The following is a 22,202-nucleotide window of genomic DNA, read 5'->3' as shown; positions in this document are numbered from 1 at the left end:
TCTCTTCCCTAATAATTCAGTCAGTCTATTTAAGATTATAGTCTCTGATCTGGTCTAACCTAGAAAATGCAGGCCGCCTATACATATTTCCTGGGTTGTCCTGGTGATGGGGCTGCTCCCTGGCTCCTCAACTCATCTCAGCACTGCATCCTGGGCCCCTGGGCTCTCTGCCCACTGCAACTCCCCCGTCCAGGCTAGCATTTTAATGTCCCTTTTTGGTGGTAAGTTTCCCTTCCTTAGTTGACCCATAGCAGTCAGAATCTAACCAGAAAAAAAACAAGAAACTACTTCAGACATTAGGTTGCCATTTTTGTAGGTCAAAACAATTGAACATCAGCAGTAAAAACTATTGGTTCAAACTATTATTTACGAGAAAGAGAATTTAATGCAGGGATGCGTTACTCAGGTGGAGGAGGAGCCTACAAGCCAAAAAGGAAAGAGAGGTCCCAGAGATTAGGAAGAGCAGGCACAGTTACCACCCCTAGCCTAGAGCCAAAAGAAGGAGAGGATTCTACCAGAAGCAGGGATCCAGCTCACCTGAAGAAAGCTGATGGAACTGGAGACACAGAGGAGAGACTTGTTGCCAGAAGAGAGACTTGAGGCACACAGGGAGGAAAAGAAATAGCCCCCACTTTTTTTCTACCCCTGTCAACCAATGTTCACATTGGCCTAGCCATAAACCAGATGGTACATAGGCCTCTGAAATACACCCTACACGAGTCAGTACCCTGCCCCCACTTCCCTAAAACAGAGCGGTAGGAAGGGCAAAGACTTCCTGAGGGAAATCCAGCCCAGAATCAGCTCAGAGGCCTTTTCATAAGGGGTCCCAATCAGCAAGTAGCAATACGACATTTGTAGTAACATCATCAAACATTGCTCAGCCAACATGAAAAATTCAAAATTATCCCCTTACTGTTTGCACTTAATTAAAAACAAGAGGCTCTCTCCTTATGTATTCAATTATTTTAAAGTTGCTATAGAATTGCTTGTTTTCCCAGGAAAATAGCTCCTTGTGTACCCAAATCTATCAGTCTCAATAAAGTAATAAACAGCAAAATCACCTGGGAGGGTTCCTATTTAGTGCTGACATCTTCTTGATACAATTATCCATTTTAGTTGCCTTTGAATTGAGGCAATCTCACTCTCTATTTTATATTAACTCTTACCATGATCTTGTTTTCCTCTGTCCCAGGGACCCTCTCTCGATGATAGACAGAAAAATGGATGGAGGTGTTATGGGAGAAACTCCCAGAAACTCGGTTCTTCTCACCAGCACAGTAAAGAATTACAGATCAGCGAGTGTATTATCGTGCAACCAAGCAGGTTTATCGGTGATATGTTCTCATGGAAGAGAACAGACCTTGCCGAGGTCGGGGAAAAAGGCAAGAGCAAGGGTGACAAGAGCAAGGATGACAAGGGCAAGGGTGGCAAGAGCCACAGCCAGGGTGGCCTCAGGCCAGGCCCCTAGAGAGAGAGTCCTTTGTTTTGAGGACTTATATAGTTGATGGGATGGGGGTGAAGAAGTTACATATTGATTAACAGGTAAAGGTGGTGCTCGCTTTCCAGGATGGGGCGTGAATACCCAAAGGTGTTAATGGACTTCTTCCTTTAGGCCCTATGGGCCCTTTCTGGCCTTTCAGGCCTTGGGATGAAAGCACACTTTCAAAGGCTCTGTTTCCCAGATAGTGGAAAGGATACATAAAATTTCAAGGACTGCTGAGTGAGTGAGGGGGACACGTATCCCTCCTCTTCCCTGCCTTGGTTTACTATCTATCCTACTTAACAGAGGGATGAGAGAGAGAAGATGAATGTATGTTAATGATAATGATGATATCCTGGATTTTAAGGATGTGCCCAGCCTTTCTTTTGGTGGTTGATGCAGGGCCACAGGTGCAAAATGTGAACCTCCTATGTGGAACACTTTATCTTCTCACCACGGTTAAAATGTTAAATTAAAAGTGAAAAAGATAATTTGCTCAAAACGATAGCAATGAGTCAGACATTCTTCATGGCAGGTAAGGAGAGTTTAAATGCGTTTTCTTTATTCAGATAGTAAATAATAAACTCTTGCCTGAAGTAGTCAGATTTTCTTCTTAATGTGAACGTTCCCTATGCAATCAGCCTTTGCAGGATGCTATAAATCTTCCCTCCCCAACCACCTACAATGTCTTGTGGAGTTGAGTTTTATAATGACTTAATGTTAATATAACGATCATGCAAGATTTATTTAAATATAGCTCATTACTCAATACATCTTGCAAAGTCTTCAAAACCTTGTGTAAAAGTAAAGCACATGAAATATTGTATTTTAAGTATAATTGTCAATACCAAGGGCTTGAAATTAACCAGGCATCTAATGCACAAAAGGCAGTTCAGGTGCTTTTTGTAGATCTCTTGGGAATGAGCAGTGCTTAGAAATGTGAGTTTGAAATATTTCCAACTGGAACTATTAAAGTATCCCCAAACAAGTTCATGCTCCTAAACTGTCTTTTAAAAACAGATATTTAGAACCAGTCTCTTGCATTCTTTCCTTCTTTGCGCACAATGATACCCTCTGATAGCTGCTAGAATATGATGTGCTCAAGGAATATCCTCAAATTATGTATTTTCAGAACCAACTTTCAGCATGCATTGAGACAGGAAGTGGTTGTTTTTAGATGGCTGAAATATAAATATCTCCTGAAACCATAACTTGACAAAAACTACTAAAATCTATATAAAATTCAATTCCATCACCCATTAATAAAGTTTTAGTTGAACTTAGCCCTGCCTAGGGCCACTTTAGAGCTACAGCATAGTTAAGTAGTTGCAATAGAGGCCCTATGATATATACAGCCTAAAATATTTACTATTTGGCACTTTCAGAAAAGGTTTGCTATCCTCTCATGTAGGCAATCAGGAATGCTGACACAGATTTTCAAATTGATACAAAGCTGATCAGAATCCACTGAGCAGTAAAATATATTTGGAATTATGTCTTTCACAGGAGGGAAATCAGGCATCTTCAGACAAAATTGCTTATACCTCTATGGACTAGCATTATTTGCATCACCATTCATTTTCTATAGCTTATGGGGTTATAAAATAGCCCAGTGAAAGACAACAAAAAGCACAGAACTTTCTAAAATTAGATAAGTCCAAAAATTCTGCTAGCTGATGCTCAGTATACCTAGAAAAGACACCCAGTTATCTTTTAAACCCATTTCACATTCTTTCACAATTCATCCCAACACAAACTATATCACATTAACTTTTGCAAGAATCAGAGATGTTTTGAAAACTCTGAACAAGCTTATTCTATTTCAGATATGGTTGGGACATGGCCAGAGCCCTGTTTTAAAACACATCTTCTCTCTCTGCTCCCAGAGTCTGGCACACACAACTGCCTGAGCACCTCTAACTAACCCAGTTGTCACCTTCTCATTCACAGGCCAACATGAGTCATTATTTGGCATGTGCCAAGTACTCTACACAAAGTGCTCCAGCATCCTTCTAAAATTTGTATCCATAATGCATTTCTTTAATTTACTGGTAGATAAATAACACTGCATACAAACCAAGTCTCTGGTCATCCTTTACAATGCTTGTTTGACTTTTAAGTCAACTTTATTATCATTTGAACTGTTGGCTATTTATTGCAATTGAGAAAATTCTTCGGTGTTTTCATAGTATTCTTAAGAAAACTTCTTGTGAAGTGAACAATTTTCCAAATTTATATTGAAATATTTGCATTATTTTAAAAATTAACTTTTGCTTTGATCTTAGCAGTTCACAGTCAAAACCGGTAAGGTTGTTCTCTGAAGAGATTCTCCCCTGAAACCAGACTGGCATCTCCTATGTATGTTAGTTTGGTTTCCTCAAATGATCACAGCTTGTGGTTCAAAGAATTGCACTTGCTACATTTTGCCTTCTTATATCATGTTTGGCTTCGCTCCTCACCACATCCTAAAGCCAGAAGGGCAGGTCTTAACCAGCCTCATTTCTCAAACACAGATCCACCAGCTAATGAGGATTGGGTCTCCATTTTATGCTTCCCAAAGCACCCTGAGTGTTCTCTTTCATAGAACTTGGCATAGAATTTGTGATTACGTAGTTAATGCCCCAAAACTGAAAGTGCCCTGAAAACAAGGGCTAGATTCTTTGTGGCATTCTGATAAAAGCCAGAATCAGAGACTGGCAGACTTAAACTACTACAATGCTAGGTTTTTAATGGTTTTTATGTGTATTGATTACCGACTGGTACATATAAAATGAGCCTATGACTTGGTGGCTGAAAGCAAAAATAAGCATTTGTTATCTCCCAGTTTCTGTAGGTTAGAAATCTAGGAAATGGCTTAGCTGGGTGGTTTGGGCTCAGAGTCTCTCATGAAGTTGCAGTCTCCTTGACAGGGGTTGACTTACATATCTGGCAAATTGGCTACAAGAAGACCTCAGTTCTTCCTCAGATGAGCCTGCTTGCGTGTCCTTACAACATGGCTGCTGATTCCCTTCAAAACAACTGATTTAAGAGAGAGAAGTGAAAGAATATCTTTATGACCTAGTCTCAAACGATACATCATCTATTCCATAGCATTGTATGGAAAACAGCCCCATGCCATGTAAGAGGAGACTAGACAGAGATATGAATGATAAGAAGTAAGGATCATTAATGACCATGTTAGAGGTTTCCATACCATGTAACATTTTGTGTGCCTTCCACAATCCCAAATGCATATTTTATGTGATCTTAATATTTATTATTTCCTTGGATACATATGAAGTTATTAATAGGGAGAAAAATATATTTATTATTTCACTTTGCAAGTCAAAGCTAGAAAAACACAACCTTTTCAATAATCTTGGAATAAATAATTCAGAAGCCATTCAGAATTGAAGTATTGCCATGATGTTAAAAGGTACATCATTGCATGTCAAATTCATGTCACAATTACTTCATTTGTCCCAAACTGTTCATTTCTTCAGAGACGGCAATAACAGATTTTAGTAACAACACCAACAAACCAGAGAAAAACATAGATGGGCTCTTTTTCCAAACACATACTCACAATTTCCTTATATAGAGCTGATTTTAAATTCAAAGCTGTTAGAAATGATGTTACTACAATGAAGAGAAAGTGATTAGGGTGACGCAGCTCTGAGTTCTGTGGCTTTTATCTTACATGAGGCAAGGTTTAGGTCTAATAAGATTTCATAGATTCAGCATTTTTGTTTAGTGAAGGAAAAGTGTCATATACCAGACTGGAAAAAAAATGTGTCTTTGATTGATGATTTGAGAAGATGAATGCCTCATGTTATACATAAACATGCATGTTTCATTCTATAGATGACCACTGGTCAAGAGGACACTCATCTCTGTAGCCTTGGGCATAATTAGAGAGATACTTTAAAGACCCAATAATTCACATCAAGTAGCAAGTGCAGAATGTATAACCAGTTGGAAGCTTATAAAATGGCTTAAAGTAAAGGAGAATTTTTACAGTACCTCTTGTATAGTACCCAGAAGATAACAGGTACAATCTCACCCTCCCATCTCATCCTCCATGCAGCCTCTCAAAATTCTAAGACTAGATTTTGAGGCTATAACTTCACTGAAACATCTAACTAAAATAGTAAGAAAGCACAATGAAATCCTTAAGGGCTAAGGAATTAAATTTCTTACCAGTTTCAGTTTTAATTCAGATTTTATTTTAATGTTATTATTAAGAATAAAGATTTAGTGGTAAAATATTTTTGCTCTTTGATAGCTCTGTTTAATACTTTTACTTAATATATAGATATATTTGAAATTTTCCACTTATTCCAGATAACTGAGGAGCTATTTTTAATCTGGTTTACATGAATCTAACAATGACATCTTTGAGAAAAAAATTTTTTAATGTATATTTATATAAATGTAAATTTATTTAATGTGTATTTACATATTTCATGGAGCAGAAGATATAACATTGGAGCTTTCAACAGCCTCAAACTTAACCTCCCCTCCACAAAATGTATATTTATGTTGAGTGACTAAACAATCATCTTTTTTAAATAATAATTACCATTTTTTAATGATATTGCTCATTATTTGAAGTGTTAAAGGATGAAGATTTTTTTAAATGAAAATAAAATAATCTTGCTAAAATTTTGCTATTTAGAAATAACTAAATGATATCATTTCAGATATCTCTCACATATTAAAAGGCTAGGTAGAAGTACTTTTATAAACACAGAATTTTTCTGTAATGCTATTATGATAAAATTGATTTATTTGATTTTTTTGAAATATTTTATTTATTTTTAGAGAGACAGGAAGGGAGGAAGAAGGAGAAGGAGAGAAACATCAATCAGTTGCCTCTCAAAAGCCCCTAACTGGGGACCTGGCTGGCAACCCAAGTATGTGTCCTGACCAAAAATTGAACCAGTGATATTTTGGTTTGCCATACTAGCCAGGGGTAGTTTTACCTAATTTTTAAGAGAAGAAAAAGAAACTAAAATGACATTCAAGAAATTGTTGGCTTTCAGATAAATATTTCCTTACTTCATGAGATACTCATTCTTAAAAGATCCTAAAAGCTAGTAAGAAAGATTTCCTAAAATTTTAATGTGGAGTCATTATCATTTACAATATATGTATCAACATTAGGCGGTATTTTTGATGTACTGCTATGACAGATAAAATGATCAGAACACTCATAATCCAACCATCTTCACTTTCCCACACCCCAAATTTTGGCAATTAGATGAATATTTTACCATTCGCAAGGCTTATAAATTTAAAATTGGTTCTGCAACCAGTCTCTTCAGCTCCTGGGACAGGTTTCCACATTTAAATGTATTTAGGTCTTCATCTACCACAGCTTATACACCCCAGAGGTCTCTGTTTTGACTTATCCTGTAGTCAGCTGGAATCTATCATCAGATAATTGTTTCAACAACAGCTCATGGACCAAAGCTCCTGTGGGCTTGGCTACTAAAAGAAAAACTATTTCTCTATTCACGACACTTCTGATAGCAGATGTATATGATTTTTTTCCTTTCTATCCAGCAATTTTCCAATTCTTCAATTCTCTAGATACCAAGGGAGAGTCCTACAATTGAGCTATGATACTAACTACCTTAAGTCAGTACAGACCTCACTGGTAAAGAGCTCGGTTCTATAAGGCTCTCCCTCATAGCAGATGCCAGTTATAAGTCCCAGGCTGTCACCTGTACTTCCAATCAATCAACTATAAATTGGGAGTCCCAACTTCTATGGCTGCCAGCTGGCAGACTGGATTCAAATCACCCAGCTCTGAGAGCCAATGGGGCTCAGCAGGCACATGTCCCCTGGAACCACGGAAAACAAAGAGGTGGTTTTAAAGGAACATGCAAGCACTTCCCATGGCTACCCCCCTCTGCCTAGCACAGAGAGAGCAGGCAAAAATGCACAGCTCCCAGTTGCTCCCTGGAATGGATTTGACTGTATACTTTCCCAGTTGCTGCCCAAGGGTCAGAAATTGAAGAACTCTGTGTCAGGAACTGGAGCCAAAGGCCAAATACCAGGTGGGCAAAACTGGTTTACAGTTGTGAGTACGTGAAACACAGAGGTTATTCTTGTATTATTATTAATTATTGTATTATTTTCCATATGAACAACTGCAAACCTACTTTGCCCCACCAACTGTATACTTTTTATTACTTCAGAGGTACTTTTACCTGTAAAATATGAGGGATAACTTGACTTTTGTAGTTGCTTACTCTGCAGTTTTCATTGATGCCCTCTCTATTATTTCTTAGAACTGAACTTGAATATAAAATTGTCTCAAAATAAAAAGTTAAATTATTTTGGAAGTCAAATCATATTAAAGTGTTCTGACAAATACAGCATTTTGCCATCTCAAACCTTCCCACTAGGCAATCCCACTTACTAAAAGTAGTCCCTTTTAATTCCGTTAGCTATTTCTTTTGATATTTGCTCTTCCCATATTTTTAAATAACGTATATCTTTTTTTTAATCCTCACCCAAGTATATGTTTATTTTAGAGAGAGAGGAAGGGAAAGAGAGGTAGACATTGATCAGTTTCCTCCCCTATGCATCCCCACCGGGGATTGACCTGCAACGCGGTATGTGCCCTGCTGGGGATCGAACCTGGAACGCTTTAACACTCCAACCGACCGAGCCACACAAGCCAGGGCAATAATATATATCTTTTGATTCACCAGTCTTCTATACTATTTGACTTTTTATTACTTTAAATAAGGATTTAAGTTTCTTATAATACCATCCTCCCTCAATATGGTGATAACTATCATTAAATCAATATTTAGTGTTTACATTAAATATCTCAGTTGACCAATTTGCTCTAATTATGTTTCCTTTCTGTTTTTCTGATGTTAATGTTTTCTTTGATTTTTTTCATTTTGCTCAGTTTTCTTTGTACTTATTGCCAGTTCTTCCCAAATTTTCTATTAAAATTTCCAGTATAATTTTTCACATCAGGTAACTTATCACTTCCAGTTTTCAGGGACCTCCTTCTCTTTCTCTCTAGACTATTACTCTTAAAGTTTTTTTGGACAGCTGTCACCTGAGATTTTCCTTTGCTATTATCCCTAGAATGTCCTTGACCTTTATCCTGAGTTGAAGTCCCTGGTCCCTAGATCTCAGCCTTCCCTCGCTGGGCTGCCTCTCTTGTTCTGTGGAGCACGCCCTCAGCAGTTTTGTCAAGTTAAAAATCTGGTACAATGGCCAAGAGCTTGTCTCTTGAGACTAATCTAATTTTAACTAGTTGCCTTTTACGCCTGAGTTACCTGTTTGCCTAAGATATCCCTTCACTGTCTTCCTGGATATTTCCCTAACTTATTTTCAGTATCCCATTTCTTCCTATTTCTTGGTTTTCCCCATTATTTTAGGTAAACAAATTCTAAGAAAGGATGCCTAGGAGGAATTCTTTGAGACTGTGTGTTTGAAAATATCTTCAGTCACCCTCACACTTGACTGATAGTACAGAACTCCACGATAGTCATGCTGCTCTCCCAGCCAGCTGTTCTTGGAGCATGAACGACACCCTTTTTAGCTTCCTTATTTGCATTTTCTGCATGACTAGACTCTCTCATTTCCTTCTGGTCTTGCTCAAATAGTATATTCTCAGGGACCACTCTATGTAGAATTGCAAACCCAGCAGTTTCAGCCACTTTCCTGGTTCATTTTACTTCCATAGCACTTATCAGCATCTGGTAAACTATATATTTTCCTTTGTTTACAGCATTTTGTTTATTTTCTATCTTCCTTTACTAGACAGTAAACTCCTTGAAACCAAAAACTTCTGCTCTGTTCACTGATATATCTCAACACCTGGGACAGTGTCTGGCACATAGTTGGCTATCAATACCTATTTGTTGAATGAATGAATAATAAACACTTATGTTTTATCTCTATAGTATGCCAAAAAGGAAGAATATAACTTTCTTGTAATGATAAATAAGAATAGATTTCTTAGATATAGAATTAAGAACTTGCTGATCCTACCACTTGAAGATCAAAATGAGATTTTGGAATCTTTTCTTTTTGGATTTTTAAACATAAAATCGATCACCACTTGATGCTTATGATTAGTGTATATATACACTATATATTTGTGGCAGAATTTAAAATAGCCTTTCACCTGCACTTGTCCTTCACACCTTTCTCATCTTCTACTTGGCCTTCCTCTATCTACTTCTGGCTGCCCACATTGAGCTCATCTTCAACCATTACCAGCTTGTCTCACTTTGGGCTTCAGCTAAACCTAAGTTCATCTACTTTGGTTTGAACTGTTTCCTCTGGGGCCTTTGCTTTTTGACAGGTCTCCTATCCAGAAAGTGACCAAAATAGCTTTTTACTCTAAACCCCAAAGCTGGGCTTCTAATCAGTACCCCCATCTTACACACATACATAAACATACCTCACACCCTGACAGGAACACACACACACATGAACAAAATAGCTAAAAAATCAAGTTATTTTTTTTTTTATTTTATTTCTTGGTTTTTCAATTACAGTTGTCCCATTTTTTCCCCCATTGCTCCCCCCTCCCAGCCCATGCCTTCTCCCACAATCATGTCCCTCCCCGTTGTCCATGTCCATGAGTCATTCATACACGTTCCTTGACTAGACCCTTCCCTTACTTATCCCCCTTCTCTCCCTCCTTCCTCCCCACTATTGACTACTATTCTAGTCTTTGCCTATTTAGTTCGTTTGTTTGTGTTGCTCTTTAGTTTCCTGTATTAGGTGATATCATATAGTATTTTGCTTTCTTTGCCTGGCTTATTTCACTAAGCATAATTCTCTCTAGTTCCATCCATGTTGTCGCAAATGGCAGGAGTTCCTTCTTTTTTTCCTGCTACATAGTATTCCATTGTGTAAATGTACCATGGTTTTTTGATCCACTCATCTACAGATGGGCACTTAGGCTGTTTCCAGCACTTAGCTATTGTAAACAGGGCTGCTATGAACATAGGGGTGCATATGTTTTTTTGAATTAGGGTTTTAGGATTTTTTGGGTATAATCCTAGCAGTGGAATCGCTGGTTCAAAAGGCAGTTCCATTTTTAGTTTTTTGAGGTAATTCCATACTGTTTTCCATAGTGGCTGCACCAGGCTGCATTCCCACCAACAGTGCAGTAGGGTTCCCGTTTCTCCACATCCTTGCCAGCATTTGTTGTTTGTTGATTTGTTGATGATGGCCATTATGACAGGTGTAAGGTGGTATCTCATTGTGGTTTTTACTTGCATCTCTCTGATGGCCGGAGAAGTGTTTGTTCAGGTCCTTTGACCATTTTTTAATTGGGTTGTTTGTTTTCTTGATGTTGAGTCGTATAAGCTCTTTATATATTTTGGAGATCAGTCCCTTGTCTGTGGTATCATTGGCAAATATGTTTTCCCATATGGTTGGTTTCCTTTTCATCTTGGTGATGTTTTCTTTTGCTGAGCAGAAACTTTTTAGTTTGATGTAGTCCCATGTGTTTATTTTTTCCTTTATTTCTCTTGCCTTAGGAGAAGTATCCGTGAATATATTGTTACGTGGGATATCTGAAATTTTCCTGCCTATGTTTTCCTCTAGGACTTTTATGGTGTCACGGCTTACATTTAAGTCTTTAATCCATCTTGAGTTTATTATTGTATGTGGTGTAAGTTGGTGGTCTAGCTTCATTTTTTTGCATGTCCCTGTCCAGTTCTCCCAGCACCATTTGTTAAAGAGGCTCTTCTCACTCCATTTTATGTTCCTTCCTCCTTTATCAAAGATTAGTTGACCATAGAGGCCTGGGTTTATTTCTGGGCTTTCAATTCTGTTCCACTGATCTATATGTCTGTTCTTATGCCAGTACCAGACTGTTTTGATCACAGTGGCTTTGTAGTATTGTTTGATGTCTGGTATTGTGATTCCTCCTGCTGTATTCTTCTGTTTCAAGATTGCTTTTGCTATTCGGGGTTTTTTTTTTGGTTCCATATGAATTTTTGGAGGATTTGTTCGAGGTCAGTGAAATATGTCATTGGTATTTTAATAAGGATTGCATTGAATCTGTAAAATGCTTTGGGTAGTATGGCCATTTTGATGATGTTGATTCTTCCCATCCAAGAACATGGTATTTGCTTCCATTTATTTGTATCTTCCTTAATTTCTTTCTTCACTGTTGCATAATTTTCAGTGTACAAGTCTTTTATCTCTTTGGTTAAGTTTATTCCTAGGTACTTTATTTTTCTTGTTGCTATAGTAAATGGTTATTTTGAGGTGTTTATTTTGCAAACCTCATAATGAAATGAATGGCCATGGCTTTTAGGGCTTGACTTCTCCATTGCAGCATAAAAACTTCATATTCAAATGACCTGTGTCATTGCCATACCTAATTTCTACATACAAATCTGGTGAAAACTTAGTTACTTAAAATATATTCATAACTAGTGGTAAGATTTGGATGATATTTTTATTTCAAAAGAATTGAACATAGCCTTTATAGTTTCAATATCAAGCCAAGAGAGAATAGGAGTCTTTTAAAATCATATTTAAATAGGCTTCTAGATTCAGCAAAGAAAAATACAAGATACCCAGTCAAATTTGAATTTCAGATCAACAACAGTTAATTTTTTAGTACAATTATGTTTCTGTAGGAATCCTGTATTATATCTAGCAACCCCACACTTAAATAACCAACCATTCTTACCAGTAAAATAAGCGGGACAGGCTTATGTGAATGTAAATAATTAATGTTAAAATGCTACAAAGAGAATTAGAAATTTATTTTTATTGGTTTATGGCATAGTACAGTGTGGGGGACCGCTCCTTGTGGTTTTGGGAATTGTAGCCCAAGCCGTGAGCCAGGGCCCCCCAGGGAGGCCTCTAAGTCTCAGTGGAAAACCAAAAGGCTGTGCGGTAGACAGGACCGAAGGCCACTCAGAGGGAATTGGATTTAAAGAATGCATAGTATGCTTTAGGGCTTGCTCTGCTTTTCTTATCTCTTAGTTCACTATAAACAATCCATAGCAAAGAATGTATGAGGCCTTGCACCTAATGCCAGTGTGGTGTCAAGATATTTAGCAGACCCTGAAACAGACTGGTCACTGTGTTCTCTATATTGATATCTATAATCAGTAACTGTCAACTGTAACTCAAGTTTCTGAAAGCTTATTGGTGATTCATAAATCTTGAACTTGTGTCTCCCAAATCCCTTCCTCAATAAAAGGTACGGAAGACAGAAGTTTGGCACTCTTCTCCCCTGGAGAGACTAGCCGCCTCCCATCCCCCCACACAAAATACAGTGTCCTGGATGAATTTGTTCCACTGTGGTCCTGAAACGTCTGTTGGACAGAGAAGTTTCCAGCCAAGCCAGGGCATTGGAGGCAGCTCAGCCTCAATATAGCAACTATTTTAATCTGACTAATGTCTATATAGGGAGAAAGATGTGAGTAATGTGATGCTGGCCGAGGGGCAGAACAAAGACATCTGTCATCGAGCTTCTTCCCTAACCCTTATCATCTGGAGGAGCACAGAGATCACATCACAGGAACACAAATTCACATACATTTCCCCAAGGCACAAAGAACTCAAATCCAACCATTGACAGCACCTGAAGCCTTTAAATTTACCCATCCCAGGTCCTTCGATGGATGTCTTAGTCAGCTCTGGCTGCTATAACAAAATATGTTAGACTGGGTGGCTTAAACAGCAGAAATTTACTTGTCACAGTTCTGGAGGCTGAGAAGTCCAAGATCAAGTTGCTTGCTGACTTGGTTCCTGGTGAGGGCCTCTTTCTGATTTGCAGACCAATGCCTTGTTGCTATATCCTCAAATGGCACAGAGAGAGATACAGAGAGACCTGAGAGAGATCTCCTCTCTCGTCTGCTTACAAAGGCACTAATCCCATTAATGAGGACTCCACCCTCACATTCTAATTACCTCCCAGAGACTCTACCTCCAAATACTTCACAGTGGGGATTAGGGCTTCAACACATGAATTTGGGGAGGATACAAATATTCAGTCCATGGCAATGGAGATTTGAATAAAACCACAAGTGCATATTCAGAGAGATCTTGGATGTTAGGAAACATCATTTCTGACAATTGAGTGAATTTATGGGTAAACACACCTAGGCACTCTCCCCAGGTGAGAGCAAAGAGAGTGCTTCTCTGAAACCTGGGTATGATTCGCCAACGGGCAGGTTTTATTTTAAGAAACTAATAAAACTAATATAATTCTACCTCTCAGAGCTGTTTATCATTTGGAATTTCAGTTTGGGTGATTGCGCTTTAGTAAGTTAGCTGACTGAGAGTCCAAAGATTATATCTGCATCCAGACAGTTCATTCATCATGCTTAGCATTTAGATTTCAGTACAGTTTTCCCACATACTTGCCAAAATGCAACTGAAGTAATCACAGAAAGCTCCCTGTTTTGATCTACCTAATGCTTTAAATATTGTCAGTGGCTCTGGACTTAAGTTTAATGGAATATTTTAATAACCAACTAATCTTTCTATCTGATAGTTTCACTTAACCACTTTTTTAGTTAATAAACACTTATTGATTTTAATTTTGCACCAACTGGGAGTGGACTTGAGTATTTTGATGTGTACTTACCAAGAAAGCATACAAAATGGTGGTAGCAATTATCAAGGTACAATCCTGTAAATGTGACAAAACCTTTAAATATTACCAAATATTTAGCACGTTTTATGATCAATATAAAGTTCAAATTATATGTGTATCCCACACATTTACTGTCTTAATATCAGTTTGCAAATTAGCAAGTTGTTCAGTCAGATTATACAATTTTGGAAAACATACTTTAAATTTTAATTGTTAAAATTAAGAAAATATAATGGGAATTCCCCCAAAAATCCAACTAAATATAACACAAGTTTGCATTATTGGAAGGTAAATAAAATTTATGGACCAAAATTTCACATCTAGTTGTCTGGGAGTTCCAGGCGGGGATGTGGGACCCAAATTTAGTCAATGCCATCCTGTTTTGGGATCACCTGGTTTCTAGATGTACTGTTTGGCTGCATGTAATTCCACAAATTCTAGGTAATTGGTCATCTTTTAGTCTCATACATCTAGAAGTATTGGGCCTGAATAAAGTGGATTCAGGACCCACCTGCTGTCTCCCTAGGTTTAGAAACAGGTCTGCCTGCCCTTTCTGTACCAATTTCTTATTTCTCAAAATATGACATTAACATAATCAATGTAATTTTTTTTTTTTTAGTTAAATTTAACTTTGGATATTTTTTTTCTTTCTAGTCTTTGGGGGACTGCTTGAATATAATGAATGGTCTCAGGAGCTTTCTCCACAGACAGTTCTTTGTCTCCACCTACTATCACCTCTATCTCCCTATCAGACACTCTACCTTTCTTTACTGCATCAAACAACTTCTCTCTGACTGATCAAAGTGCCACAGATATAATGTCCATTGACCAGATGCTACTAATCCCAGGGCTAACCATCCCCACTGATGATTATTCTGCCATCAGCCAATAGACTATGGAAATTTCACATTTGCCTGCGTCTTCAGAAGAAAGCAGGTTGAACACTGGCAGCCAAGATCTAATCCAAGGCTTAGATGAAATGGATCTAACACTCCCACCTCCTCTGTGTTACCAGGACCCAGTGGATATGTTTCTACCCCAGACCGTTTCTTGGAGAAGACCACTCCTGTCCCAGCTTTGCAGTATATCACCACCAGCTCTATGACCATCACCGCCAGGAGCCAAGAGCTGGTGGTGTTCTTCAGCCTGCATGTGGCTAACATGCCCTTCTCCAATGACCTGTTCAACAAGAGCTCTCTGGAGTACCAACTTCTGGAACAACGATTCACACAACTGGTGAGTGGGCACTAATAATTCTCTTGTGTCTCTCTCTTCTTCCTTTTTCTGTTGTTACTTTATAATATAATCATTGGTCGTCTTGAGCAATGCAGGTTGGAAGAGACAAGCCTCTGACATAATGGTTGCTAAAGGCATTCAGGTAGTGTTGAGATGGATTTCTATCCACTAGGAAAGTGAGTTTTCTGCTGGACACATAAGCAGACACTGCCACTCAGCCTCCTGGAAACAAACTTATCCTTAAGATCTTTTCATTATAGTTCTTCCTAATTTATTTTCCCAGGAGTAATACATAGTCACTCAAATTCTGATCTTGAGATTTAAAAGCAATATGAGCAGACTTTTCCTAAGTTATAATGTCACCAGCTGTTTTCCAGCCATCTAACCAAAAAGGGCTCAAAGCTAAAAAGCTCCAGCATAAAGGAGGCCAACAGTTATGGTGTAAAGACTCTTTTTTCAGTTCCCATTAAGTTCTTTTAAAACAAACAACAATGGTAAATGGCTTCATTCCTGATCCCTAACAAATAAAATGAGATTATCATGATTGTATATATCTTTGATGATAAAACACCCCCCAAATTCACATGTTTTTTTCTACAAGTGCAATAAGAAATGCATGTACAGTAAGAAATGCTGAACCATGTAATACCTCTACACGGTCAATGTCAATTAAAGTAAAGTTCACAATGCATATCAACAAAGAGTGCAGAACTGCTGAAAATAATAGGAAAAATATTTGTATGTTTCATATAAGTTAAATCATTATGTAAATTAAAGCCACATGAAAACTATTCTTCAAGTGAACTTTAAAGGAAGATTTTGTACTATCTAACCCCACCACCACCACCCACAATGAGGGGAACAGATAACTGGGACAATCTCAGGGAATGGAGTTCCAGTGGACCTAGCCCAGTTGTATTCATTAGGGTACATGCCAAGCTGCCATAATGAAGAGACCAAGATACAAGCTCATTTCCCTTTCACTTGGTGGGTGAGACAGCTCTGCTCTACAATGTCATCCATGGACCCATATTTCTTCCATCCTGTAACTCTGCCACCTTATTCACATAATCAAAGCTGAATCACTGGTACAAGCCTTTTGCCACTTGTAAGAAGGGGAAAGATAGAAAGCCCAGGGCAAGCAATTTCCTAAGTAAATGATACCAAAGTTGCCCACATCTCTTCTATTCATATTCCATTGATGGGAACTAGTCACATAGCCACACTTTGACGCAAGGGAGGCTGGGAAATGTGCTCTCTATCTAGGCAGCCTCTTCTTCATGAAAAAGAGGAGATGGATTTTGGAGAAAGGAGCAGCTAGTCATCTGCACAGAAGGTGAAGACAGGGAATTCCCACCAGAATCCTAAGCAATGCTAACACACAAAGAAGCGGGAGGCAAAATCATGAGAGAGTAGATTGAAAGCAGTTCCAAGCTCTGTGTAAAATTTTATTTTATTTTTTTATTTTCACAGTAACCTTGGGGTTAGGGCAACATACAGAAATGTGAGTCAGAGTCAAAATTCTGGTAGGGTGGGGACAGGGACAAAATAAAAGCAGGTCTGGACCAAACCTGGGAGGTTGCAGCTTGCATTTGTGTGCTCCCCAGGCTCACAGGTGTCAGCTCATGAAGGGGTGGCTCACTTTCAGGGCCAGGAGCAGGCAGACAATGCTGAGTTTCAGACATTTCTGAAAAGGGGATCGCAAGGATGGTTGTGGCTCACCAGAGGCAGGTGGGGGAGCCTGAAGCACAGTGCCTGGGGCATCGTTTTGATATTATTAAATTATAGTTTGGAACAGGTCCTTAGGAAACCCCTTTTTCTTCTCCCTCACAGTTCAGATAAGACCACAGAGGTACAACACAATGGTTAAGTGTCTTGAGGAAGGTCACACAGCTAGTTAGGGACAATTCCAGGGCTAGCTGCCAGTTCCCTGCTATTTCCACTTCACCGCACTTGTGTTGACCGTGAAGCATATCCTGCATAAACAGATAAGCTGATGTTTAAGCTCTTGTTTATTTCAATAGGTCATTCCAAATTGGTTGCTTCCAAGTAGATGTCCCATTTACATGGGCATAGGGCAGTCTGCTCTTGGGCTCAGTTTGGAACATGTTTCTATTTACTTGGATTTCGAAACAAAAACAAAAACAAAAACTGAACCTCGCATTTCTGCTTTGCTGATAGCACTGGCCTTAATTTTTTAGGTTATCTGTTCTCACAATGCATTATAAAGAAACCACCGCCCATCCATCTCAATACCTTGATAGAAAGGTGGAAATACGGGACACAGTCACTGCAAATACATCATTGAAACAGTGGTGTTTGGGTCTCACGTTAAATCCAAACACACAGAAATAAGCAAATCAATAATATGGAATGGAAATGTATACCTCAGATAATGAAAATGAGTATAAATGGAACTAGCAGCAGCTGGGCACTTAGAACACACTTACGAGTAAACCATCTTTTATTTTGCAGCTGGTTCCATATCTACAATCCAATCTTACAGGATTTAAGCAACTTGAAATACTTAACTTCAGAAATGGGAGTGTGACTGTGAATAGCAAAATGAGGTTTGCTGAGTCGGTGCCATACAATCTCACCACGGCTGTGCACAGGGTCTTGGAGGATGTGCGTTCTGCTGCTGCCCAACAACTGGACCTGGAAATTGACAGCTACTCTCTCAATGTTGAGCCAGGTAAAAGAATTCAATTCAGAAATATGCAGGAGTATGGGGATTTTGTTTGTTTGTTTGTTTGTTTGTTTAAGCTTACAGCTCAACTTTGAGTCACAAAAATCAAATTAAAACTATACTTGATGAAATAACCTTATTTCATCAACTGATTGGAAAGGTAGAGTCATAAGACATACAGGTTCAAGTTTTCCCACCTCAGAAAGCAAAGAACAAATATACCTCTTGCCTCACAATCTGAGAGCTTTAATCCCCTCACAGCAAAATTTTGCAGCACATCAGAGATTTTTCTTTTTAATAAAGCCCACAGCCAAGCTAATTCACATTCTGCTAAAGTAAAAAAAAAAAAAAAAAAAAAGCATCTTCTCAGTGAACTGTAACAACCTGGGGAATTCCTACATAAGAAACCTGCCAGTTCTAGTTAACTGTGGGAATCAGCTCTTCATAACGCAGTTTAGGATGAACCTGAGGTGGCATCCTGAGGGAAAAAGTCATCATTAGACCTAAACTCAAACTTGGATCAAAGGCATTTCACCCACAATGAAAGGAAGAAGAAAATAGTGTCCCTTCCTATTTGTGTCCCCTAGACCAGTTTCCACTGTAGATTAAAACAAAGAAGAGTTAAATATGGAGAAAACTCCTAAAATATATGGAGGCTCAGCCCAAAGCTACCCAATAGAAAGCAAACATTTATTCTGATAATAAAGCATAGTATAAGTATCATCATAACCAGTGGTGCCTGAATTGGAAATTATTTCCAGCATTCTGTTTTTTCAACAATTGAAAGATTTTTTTTCTTCTTTCCCGGAGTGCGAGGGGCCAAGGCTCCAATTTGCTGCCTGTGCAGCCTTCCAGTCAGCTTGAAAACAAAGCTTCCTAATAGTCTATGAAGTAGTGAAGTGAAATCTTGAACATCCTTTCTGACTTTTTGTAGACTAACAATGAAGGCAGCATGAAAGGCCTTGGGCAAAATCCAAACAAAGAGGCTCAGTTGGGAGACACTTATCTTTGACCGAGTAGAACTGTGCAACTTTAAGAAAATTGCTTTCTACCTTGTAAATAGGTTCATTAAAATGACAGACTATCCTTAGGCACTGAGCCTGGGAGTGTTTACCTTTGAACTGGGTGGCTGAGGAGGCTCTCTGGCTCCCCTAAGAAATCAAGGACCTCCTAAAATGCTAGTAAAATACTGCCTCTTCCCTTGCAAACTTCCTCAGAACTAAAAAGAAATCCAGGATCCTTGCCAGTTATGATCAGGAGACCAATTTCTTCAGTCAATTGAAAACGACAACAGGGGCATATAGGGAGAACTTGGAGAGGATAAGGGAGGTAAGGGCCCAATCCCTTCCCTTCCTGACTTCTTTGAGGAGCTCAGTTTACTTGGAGACCCATCCAACAGCATGAGAAAGTAAATGTAAGGGGTTAAGTTGAGGCAGTGGAGAACTCAAGGTGCTGCTGTGGGGACAGGCTTCTCCATGTAGCTGCCCCTTAAGTATGCCTTAGAAAGAGGCCAGGAAGCTGGTAGTGCACTGCCAGGGATGTGTAAGGGACCCTGGCGATGTTGGAAGAAAGCACAGAATAGCATTGCCCTTGGAGGGCCACAGTGCTGAGTGTGACTCCCGCATGCAAACAGCCGCACTCAATTCCTGCAACTGAAAAATGGAAATAGTAACAGGTGTGAGGATTAACTAAAGTAATAGAGTCATCCCTCAGTATCCATGGAGGATTGGTTCCAAGACCCCCTGCCCCAACCTCCACCAACCCATCACCCCACCACCACCACCACCAAGGATATCAAAATGCAAAGATGCTTAAGTTGCTTATATAAAATGGCTGGCATAGTGTTCATATATAACTTTGCATGTCCTCATGTGTACTTTAAATCATCTCCAGATTACTTATAATACCCAATCCAGTGTAAATGCTATGGAAGTAGTTATTATACTATATTATATAGGGAATAATGACAAGAAGAAAAGTCTGTATATGTTCAGTACAGATGCAACCATTGTAGGCTTAACTATGTAGACACAGTATATGTCAGCAAAAATGTAATTTTTTAAAGAATATTTTCTATTCAAGGTTCATTGAATCTGTAGATGCAAAACCTGTGGATACAGAGGAGACTGTATGTACAACACTTAACACTCAACAATTGCAGTAGACTAATAAATGTTTAGTTAATATTGCAGCATTGTCATTAACTTGACTAACAAGTTGTGCCCTGCATAGGGTGCCAGTGAGAACAATAAAAAGTACCTGACAAGGTATTTGCATGGAGGTTGGATCTGAAATTATTTTCACTGATTTCTTGTGAGAGTTCAGCTGTGTAGCTCTCCTCTCAGAAGCCAATAGCGACAGAAATGAGAAGGTGCTAACATCAGCTCCAGTCCCCTGCTAGAGCCAAATTTATGCTGAGGGTACCCAAGAGATGCCCCCAGGCTGCCTAGTATTCTGCGGGGTAGCATGCCCAACTTATCTTTTATGGTGGAGCAATAAGGGAAAGCCAGAGTGTGCCGGACAACCTGAGAAATTACCTTAATCTATTTCTTACCAGATACTTGGAGAGTGAGAACATCTGAATTCTTAATACATTGGAAATTCATAGAATAAATGAATGACTGAATGACTGGGAGAAGTCTGCTAGAAAATGACTGTAGTGAGCCAGCTAGGACAGGAGTAGTGCCTGAACCTCAGGGCTTGAGCACAGCAGAATTAGAAAGCCATATGTAGATTTTATAAAAGTTAAAAGTAAACAACAATGAACTTTATTCATTTCTCTATGTAAATCAAAATAGATAAATCCGATATTCAAAAGGGTTCCTATTTAGAATGATAAGCCACTGTGCCTACCTGCCCCCAAAAGTGTTTCATTCAATCAGCATGGGGGATGGGGATGTGGGGTGTAATGAGCAAGCAGGGAGGGACAGGTAAGGTATAAAGGGGGCTTCCTAACTCACAGCTAGGGATCCTGGTTTAGTTATTTCACCAAAGGCAAAGGATAAATTCACCCACTTATAACCAGCAAGTGCTTGCTGATTTGGCCTTGATCATCTCTTACATACTTAATGCAAAATTATAAACACTCATTCAAACCATATAATATGTTAATGTATGAAGGGCAGTCCCTGTCCAAAGGATCTTCCAATGTGGCCAAAGAGGGACCCCTTAGAATGATGCTGGGATCAAGCTATTCCTTGTTTATTCACAAAGACTTTCTAATGAGCACTTTCTCATATGCCGCACTTAGTTGCAAATTCCTGTGAGTCTGAAAGTCACTGAGTGAGCCCATAATGACGAAAGCTCTGAGCGTTCCTTTAAATTTCATTTCATTGAGGCCTGGTGCCTGAGCAGAAGACAGATTGTAGTGGCAGAGATTAAGATACAGAGAATTCAATCCCTCTGAGTGTGCCAGTTGGTGGTGCTCGTGAGGGCTGAGCCTCCTGCAGTGGCCAGGAAGACAGCCAGTACTGCTAAGGAAACAATTATACATACTTGTTAAAGACCATCTTGATGGGTGTAGGGACCGCTGCAATGGGGTCTTGGGGTGGGGGACAGTGAGTCAATTCAACTTTGTTTACAGCAACTGGACTCTATAGCCAAGTAGCAGTGTGGGAGTCAGTGGATAGAACATGTCTAAAGAACATCGGTATGGGGGGATCCTGGATAAACTGATCAAAAAGGATTCTTGAGGAAGGCAGGCCATGGTGATCAGACATCCCCTGGGGGATGGTGGAGGATAAGGAAACTGATTAGGTATCAAGGATGATCAGGTATAGAGGATGGGGTTGGGGTGGGGGGGTCTAGTTGCTAAAATTGAACAATGAAGAGACAAACACAGAGTCCAAAAGTTGAGGCTGAGCAGAACATTTCAGGGAAGCCTGAGTAGACCTCGACCAAGTAGACAGTCTTCGTCAACATGAGAGCTGAAGAGGCAGAACACCAGCCACACAGGTGTCAGTGGCAGCAGTACAAACTACCAGCGGAGGGTGGTGGCTGCTGAGGACAGGAAGGTGGCCACCCAAAAGTGAGCCGTGGTCAGGGACCCACTCAGACGCAGACTCAGAAACTCCCGCAGCCTTCACTTCCACATCATTCACAGCTTCTCCTCCCATTTACAGTCTGTTCCAATCCAGGCAGAGACAGACCAAAAACCCAAAACACTCATACCTGTTGCTTCTGAGCAGAGCTAATTAATT

At 39.2% G+C, this 22,202-nt stretch overlaps 1 protein-coding gene across 1 annotated transcript in view; it reads left to right on the top strand.

Moving 5' to 3' along the window:
• IMPG1 (interphotoreceptor matrix proteoglycan 1) overlaps window positions 1-22,202 on the top strand; it is a 116,383-nt gene that overhangs the window by 73,943 nt on the left and 20,238 nt on the right. Inside the window, 3 exon segments of the mRNA XM_090280510.1 lie at window positions 14,771-15,058; window positions 15,061-15,314; window positions 17,790-18,009. Of these exon segments, the coding sequence (XP_090136636.1) occupies window positions 14,771-15,058; window positions 15,061-15,314; window positions 17,790-18,009 (762 nt within the window).

The sequence above is a fragment of the Furipterus horrens genome, unplaced genomic scaffold, assembly GCF_987537825.1.
Source record: "Furipterus horrens unplaced genomic scaffold, mFurHor1.1.pri manual_scaffold_6, whole genome shotgun sequence".
Lineage (NCBI taxonomy): Eukaryota > Metazoa > Chordata > Mammalia > Chiroptera > Furipteridae > Furipterus > Furipterus horrens.
Note: the sequence above shows the minus strand (reverse complement) of the source record. Positions and strands in the feature narration are given on the sequence as shown.